Here is a 7,795-nt window from a genome sequence, read left to right on the forward strand (position 1 = left end):
CCTTTGGTACAGATGGCCTTAATATATGTACTAGGAGATATTTCAGTGGCAGAAGAGGGGCTGGTGTGGTGTAGGGTGCAATTTCATAGTCTCTTACGGAAAACTGGCATATTTCTCTTTGTTTAAAAACTTACGTACAAAATTCTTGGCTTGGACACTTCTGTGCTTTATTGGCCGAGGGGCTGTGTGAGGCAGGTAAATGGGAACTAAAGGAAGGTTCTGTCCTGCAGTGATGCAGTGGGTGGGTACAACAGCAGGGCAGTTGCACCGAGTGAACAGAAATAAAACTGCCCTGACTGAAATCATATGGACTTGACTATGTCAAAGAAAGAGGACTGGCTGCTCTCCATCCTGGAACGTGGAAGAAGTTACTATGTGATGCTGAATGTCTGGCAACAGGGATTTTATTGAATCTGTTAAGTCAGGGCTAGTAACAAAATACAGAGAACAAGCTGAGTGTACAACATCATGCACCGAGCAAGGACTGAATTAACTGAGCCATTAAAAACCGGGTAACGTTTTCGTGTGGTTTGCTCCATGGCAGGTGCCAACCTTTTTTCATAAGCCATCTCTCTGTAGAGAGATAAATTTCATTGTCCAATCTCTTGCATAAAGGATTTATGATGGAGTCATCTGGAAGATTAATTACTGTGTCAAAGGGATCGAGGTTTATGCGAGTAGAGGTGTTTTTAAGAAAAAAAGGCGTCGCGGAGGAGACGCTTCAGGCAGGCCCAGGAGGTGTTGGAGGTGGATGTGCTATGGTGATGGGGCACGGTTTAGTGAGTCCAAGCAATGGCAATGCATCCAGAAAATAAGCTGCAGGGTCAAGGAGGAGGAATTATTGAATCTGAAGGATGATTTGGGCTTCCGGCGCTCTGAGCAACTTTTCATCAGGTGCAGTGAGAATTAGAAACCTGGCTGGGCTGAAGGTGAAGCTTGATGAACATAAGAAAGAAATTACTTGGTGCCAGTACCTCTTGTTTCAAGGTGTGTGTGAGGATCCAGGAAGTTCCTTCCAATTCTGTGGTTTCTCTATGGTGAAGTATTTGAATTAATTGAATCTGAACCCTTGTCATACAGAGAAAGGTGAAATTAATTGTGGAACTGATGGCTTATATCGTGGCTTAATTTAAATCTTACCCAAACAGAATCAAAGTTCAAAGCACTGAAATTATTTTTTGAAGTTGTGATAAAGCTGTAAATAATTGAGTCAAGTCAGTTCAGCCGTGAAACTTCGGTTCTTTTACTGGGATTTGTCCGGGGCTCGGCCTGAGCGCTGCTGTGCTGCGGGAATGAGGAAGTGGCTTGTGTGTTAAATGTAGTTCCTCACAGCTTGCTGATGGCACTTGCTGCCTCCTTTCTCTGCGGCTCTGCTGTGCTTTCCTCATTTGCTGCCTCCTTTCTCCTGCTCTGTCTCTGCAGTGTCACCTTCCAGTTCCTGGAGGTTGCAGCCTCCCAGTGTAACTTGCCGTGCAGACATGGTTTGTGTCAGTGGCTTTTCTTGTTTCTGCTTTTTAAAGAGAAGACCTCAGTATGAAAAACTCCCCCACACCAATAACCAGAGACCCTAAATTCAACTGTTTCATTGATCTCTGGTTGAAAAGCTTGAGCTGAGTTGTGTTCCTGATGCTGACGGTGCTTTCTCTTGTCTCCCCAGGCTCAGTACTGCGGGTTGCTGTTCCGCCACGCGGGCTGGCCCCTGTGCATCCACGAGAAGATTGTAATCCAGCTGGCTTCCATTGACTGGCGAGTCTTGGAGCCTGGTGACTTCTACCTGCAGGTGGTCCCCCATGAGAAGAAGTCTCCACGAATTGTCCTGAAATGTTTGGCAAAGGACAAGCATAATGTAGAGGAAGTGGTGATTCCAGAAGTTTCATATACCTCTATTTTTACTCTGGAATGGCTGAGCACGTTCAATGGAGAGCGGATGGGTATAGCACTGGAAAATTGTTTACTAACCACTGATGATAAAATATTTCGTATCCCCTGGGATAAAGTGGTTAATCCTGAATTTATAAACAAACCAAAATTAATTGAAAACAGTATCATCTCTCCGGAAATAACAGAGGAACGTTCGATTTTGTGCCTCCCCACGGATCATACCGAGTGCAGTTCACCAGAGTCGGAGTCTCAGCACCTACGGGAACAACATCCAAATCGAGACGACCTGGTCATTAGCAGCACAGCTCCACAGTTAAGTGGGGCTCTTGTCAATGGTGTCTGCACGAGTCCTGTGCCTCCAGAGAACTTGCTAAGTGACCTTGAAGGGGAGTACGTTGAGCTGGCAGAAGTTTCACTGCCCAGGTTTGGGTCACAAACAGGCTCTTTAACCCCATCGCTGGCTTTGAATTACCTAACTCAGCCCAGAGCACGAGTGAATGAGTCTAAAGGCAAGCACAGGTTTATTGTCCCACAAGACAGCACCTACTCCAAGAACTTAATTCAGTCAGCACTTATGCAGAAGGAGCACTGTCAGATGGACACTCTGAGCACTCCTGGAGAAGTTCTCAAAAATGTCATTCCGTCAGAAAGCGGCAAAATGATGGCACATGGAGAAGCGTCTCCTGAAGGTCAGCTGGTACCAGCTGGTCCTGGAAACATGGGGAATAATTTTCCCGTGCCTGAGTCTCATGCTTGCAGCACAGAAGGTTCATGTGCAGAGCAGGAGGCCGGCAGTGAACGCTCGCTGGACTGGCGGTACGCGCTGTGCAGCTACAGCGACGCGTGTGCTGGAGATGGCCTCAGCTGCAAGGCACAGACACCTGGTGCTCGTGGGGACATGGAGGGAGAAAGCCATGGTCCCACCAGAAATGCTGCTCTTGAAACATCTGAGCAGGGCCCAGAAACCATTGTGAATGCTGCTGCTGCTGCTGGAGAGGGTCAGAATGAAAGGACAGAGGTGGACGCCCCTCCTGTGTCCGTCCCAGGGCCTTTGGGACCACGCTGCACACCAGAGGAAGGTTCTGATGTCTTGTGCCAGAATGTCAGTGAAAGTGTTGTGCCAGTTCAGGCCACTGCACTGCCTGAGAGTTCAGATGTGTGTGTGGGGAGAAGCTCTCCCTCAGGGAACGAGGCAGATGTAGGTTCTTGCTGCAGCGATACGGAAGCAAGTTCTCCCTTAAATACTCCAGAACAGAAGCAAGAAGTAGATGAATTTGAGGTGGGAAGAAGGGATAGCCAAGAAGAAGTCAGAGAGATTAAAGAGATGTTGACAGCAAATGAAAACCAGACTAGTCACAGTCACTGTTCTGTCAAAGCTTCTACGGATGGACCTTTGTCAGATGGTGAAAAGCAAGAGCATAAAAAGGCTGAAGAAGCCACACTACTCCAAACTGCTCTGTCAGAGGGGGGTCAGATGACAGAACAGTTAAATAACAGTGACTCTTTGGGCCCTGATCCACAAACAGAAGAGTCAAGTCAATTCAAAACCCAGAGTTCTGGAGAGAGGTCTGAGGAACCACAAAGACTGGTGGAAAACCAGGGCTGTGAAAGTGAAGAGAGCTCTGTGCTGAACCCAGAGTGTGTGGCAGTACAGGACTCCCAGGGAAGGGAGGAGACCCAGGGAAGTTCTTCTTATGGGGAAAAGTCAAAGACCAAAACCTCAAAAACACTGGAAGCCATTGAAGAGGAACTGGAGGTTGGACCACTGTCCTCAGGACCTGCTGAGGGACTCACAGAGCCCAGTACTCTGCAGTCCCACCCAGAGGCAGCTTCTGGGACATCATCTCCTAAAGGTACAACTGTTGAATGCTTGTTTGATAACATGGGTCGATAGCAAGGTCCTCGAGGACTGCTTGAGTCCTACTTACCAATTAGGATTTGATAAGCACGTCTGCTGGGAGGCTTTGGGGTGATAGCACAGGGAAGGGATTAAGTTGTCGTGTTCGTGGTGGGAAGGTAGCTTTCTGTTCACAGGTGGGTTTATTGTGGTACTTTGTTTAATGATTCTTTGAAAATTTTACCTAGTTCCAGTGTAAGAGACGTTTCATTTCAGTTGTTCTGATTGCTGTTACATTCACAGTGTGCACATTGTGGATGCACACAACAGCAACGTGTGAGGTGGGAAACGTCTTTAGAACTGCACTGGCTTTAGAAGGGTGGTTGTGGCGAGAGGAAGCAGCAGTGGATGCCCCAGTAAAATGCTAGCTGTGTAATGCGACCTGCTGATCAGCTAATTTGTGTGCTGGTAACTGATTTAGGCAGCAAACTGCAGAGGTGAGGGATTCCCCCCTCCTTCCCTGCCTTCCCCTCCGGCGTGCTTTCTTCAACCTGATGATGTTTCAAGTAAGAACTGTTTAACTGGAGTGGGAGATCAGAGAGAAACGAAGCAGCTAACTTCAGCTCAGACCGAATGTTCAGGCAGGTATTTCCCCAGATTTCTGGCTGCCTGTGCTCCTGCAGAAGGAGTTGAGGGGGCAGTTGAGGTGTCTGCCTTTCACACCAGCCTGCCTCAGGCAGTGTGTGATCACATGGACACGGGGTGGGCTTCGCCCAGCTCTGCTGAGCCTGGAAAGCTGCAGCAGATGCGCAGATCACCCCAGGAGAGTGTGTGTGTGTGTGTGTGGGGCGGGGGCGGGTGAAACGTGCCATTCCAGTTCCACAGCTCTCATTCCCTGAGACCCCTGGCTAGGAAAATCAGCCAGCTTGAAATGTGGGAGCGAGGGCTCTTGAAACGGTTGGTGGGACAGGCCCACGCTGCGAGGCCAGCTCTGACCCCGTGGGCCACCAACAGATCCAGAGCTGGTTGTCTTGGGATGTGCTGCCAGTGCAGTGCTTGCACTGCTCCCAAATTGTGTGGCCAAGAGCCTCCCTCGGCCCTGCAGCACAACTTCCTCAAGTGTCCAAAAGGTCATGTTTTACCTGATGTCTTAGCAGCTTCCTAATGGAGCTAGATTAGTGTCTGTTGATTAAAACAAAATTTCATTGACATCTGCACCAAAATAATTCCACAGGCAAGCCCACGATTGCCAGGCATTTCTGATGCTTTTGGAGTGACACTCATTTCTCTTCTGTGAAATGGAGGGGTCAGCTCAAAAATTTTCTGTTTCTGAAGTGTATGTCTCTGAGCATCCACCACCAAGACCAGAGGGAAAAAAAAAAAAAAAAAAAAGAAGAGATCCCCTTCTGCCTCTCTGAGGCTCTTGGGGGATGGATGCCAGGGAATAACCGTGCTGTGGGTGTTCATTCCTGACCAAGCTGAACCTGGCCTGACTTCATGTTTGCTCAGGACTGAGCCTTGGAAAACCCAGTCTGTGTTGAGTGCTGGGTAGACACTCTGCTCATGATTCCAGTGACTGCTTGTTCATTGTTCCCATCTCTTCTGTCTAAAATTAGCCAGGTCCAGCTCGTTAGGAGATAATAAGTGTGATGGTCTTGCTGATTCAGAGAATGAGTCTTGGCTGGTGCTGGAGATTTCTGCTGTGTTGGACCCCTCTGGGGGGTACAAGTGGAGTTTGTTTTTAATGAAAGGCAATATAAACGATTCTGGGGGTTTGGCTGAAATAAGTGACGTCCGTGGCTCAGGTCTGTTGGTGTTAAACTTGGGCACTGCAGTTTAGAAAACAACAAACTCTGATACCTCAGTATTTTGTAAGGCAAAAGAAAACTTAAATCGCCAAGAAAACCACCCAAAGTAAGGAAACAAACTCTTTAAGGCAGAGGGGAGCTCAAATATCTGTTAATGCTGGGAGTATGTCTTAAACACTGTAGCTGGCACTATAAAAAGCTTAATCCATTCAATTACCTCTGATTGCTTTGAGATCCAAACAAGCCATCTCCTTATCTAGCCCCATTAAACCCTCAGAGATAGATTAATAAGATAACTCGGAGATAAAATTACAAAGTGAAGCAAATGTCCTACAAATGGACTTTTCTTTTCCAGCCAGGCAGCGTGTAGATGAGTTAAGTTCTCTGTAACTGCGTCTCATTGGGGTCATTTTGCTACTGTGATTGGAAACTGCGGGCATCTTGCCTAAACTGTAAATAACAACAAAGCTTGAGCTGTGCTGGGTCAGTTCAGATCTGCAGTTCACACCTTGGCAGCAGTGGGCAGAGGCACAGTTTGCTCTGTGTGAGGTGGAGGATCTTGCTTCTTGCAGCAGATATTGTAGATTGGGTCAAAGTACACGTGCAAAACTAGGGCATCTGAGTTTGCTGTGTCTGCTGTTTTCCTCGTCCCTTAACTCTCTCCCTTTCATTCCACTCCCAGCGGGCTTGTTTTCTGCACCAATACAGTCCTATGTAGAAAGACTTCGATATAAATAAAATGAAGTCTAACTGAGAGTCAAATGTGAGCTGTTTCGAGTTGGTGGCTTAAAATTTACACTGGTTGCATTCACAGATAATGTGACTGCTGGTTTTTTCCTACTGACTTGACATCTAGGTGAAAGTGAATTTCGAAACTCTGCAGCTCTGGAAAGAATTCCTCTATTTCGTGGGTGGAAACTATCTTGATATTCAAGAAACAGGCTGCAAAGCCACAGTGGGGCATATTCAGCAGCACCTGTTAGGGCGTTCTGTTCCTGTGTGATGCGAGCACAGATGATCCTGGTGCCCGGGCAGTTTGCAGGAAAAATGCTAATGTCTCTTTGAAATGCACACAAGCAAATCCTCCTCTACCACTTCCTTAACCTCGGGGAGAGGTGGAACCTGCAAACACGGCAGATTCAGCTGTCCCTGTTCTCAATTTGCTTTCAGATGTAATCCTCCGCCTTGGACAGTTTCCGCTTCAGTCAGTGCCTTCAGTCGGTGGTGCCTCCGCCCCGCAGTGTGAATAACAAACAGGGTGCTCTGCAGAGCTGGGCTGGGCCCCAGCAGCTTAGGGAAGAGGTTCATCTGGGCAAGATGTTCGTAGTTGGGAGGCTGCACAGCTCCAGAGGGGTTTCCCCAGGGCTGTCCCAGTACCAGGACTGTGCCTGGTGGGATGAGCAAAATGCTTTTCATTTCTGGCTTTTGGGAGCCTCATTCCTAAGAGATACCCCAGGCAGGGTTGTCATGTACATTTATGTCTTCATCTGGCCCTGGTGTGGTAGCTGTGTGGAACATTGCTACCTATATTCCCTTTCTTGACCTCTTTAAATGCCACCTTTGATCCTTTTGTCATTAATACAGATGCTTTTACATAAGCCGTGTGGTTCTGCTTATTGGCAGAGGTGATTCCATGTTCTCCTGGACAGCCTGTCAGCCCCTCACGGGAAAGCTTTGGGCGTGACTTACATGACTGTGTGATGCTCAAGAAACCCTGTCTGTGGGAGATCAGTACCCCTCTAAAGTGCTGCTTCAGGAAGATCTGCAGCGTTGTCCCCAGTGGGTGACCTCCTGCACCGCTGGGGAGTGGAGGCTGAGGTTGCCCTGGGGACACGGAGGAGCTCTGGACTGGGCAGAGCCCCGAGGCCATCACAGCAGCTCAGTGGCCAAATGCAGCAGATGCCAAACTCGTGCCAGGGATGCTCCTCAGGAGGGGTGCTACAAGGAGGAACGAGCAGCTTCTCCATCATGGCCTTGAGGGTGCAGAGCCCTGAGCCCCTCCCGGTTCCCCCCGTGTGGGGTGATGAGCCATTGCTGCTCAGGGCACTGCTCTCACCCACTGCAGCAATCTTGAAAGCAGTTCAGGCTAAGCCTCAACCTGTAAATCTCCTTCACTGCTAAAACTTGTATTGAAAGCCACTTCAAGGACTGCTTTGTTCCTGGTCCTGCTCTTTAATGAAGTATTGGAATCTGTTAGTAAATAAACTGAGTCAAGTGGCAGCATTGTTGATGCAGCAGGAAGGCAGGATGGTTGAAGTCAATTTTAAAT

General features: G+C 48.3%; 1 protein-coding gene across 1 annotated transcript in view; it reads left to right on the top strand.

Annotated features, from left to right (window-relative positions):
• Positions 1-3,775, top strand: part of LOC114063450 — a 22,653-nt gene extending 18,878 nt beyond the window's left edge. The window contains exon 3 of the mRNA XM_027895725.1: positions 1,658-3,775. Within this exon, the coding sequence (XP_027751526.1) occupies positions 1,658-3,775 (2,118 nt within the window). The remainder of the gene's footprint in view (positions 1-1,657) is intronic.
• Positions 3,776-7,795: the final 4,020 nt, after the last annotated feature.

Source organism: Empidonax traillii, unplaced genomic scaffold (genome assembly GCF_003031625.1).
Source record: "Empidonax traillii isolate 1590-97213 ecotype Southwest subspecies unplaced genomic scaffold, ASM303162v1 scaffold465:size698125, whole genome shotgun sequence".
Classification (NCBI taxonomy): Eukaryota; Metazoa; Chordata; class Aves; order Passeriformes; family Tyrannidae; genus Empidonax; species Empidonax traillii.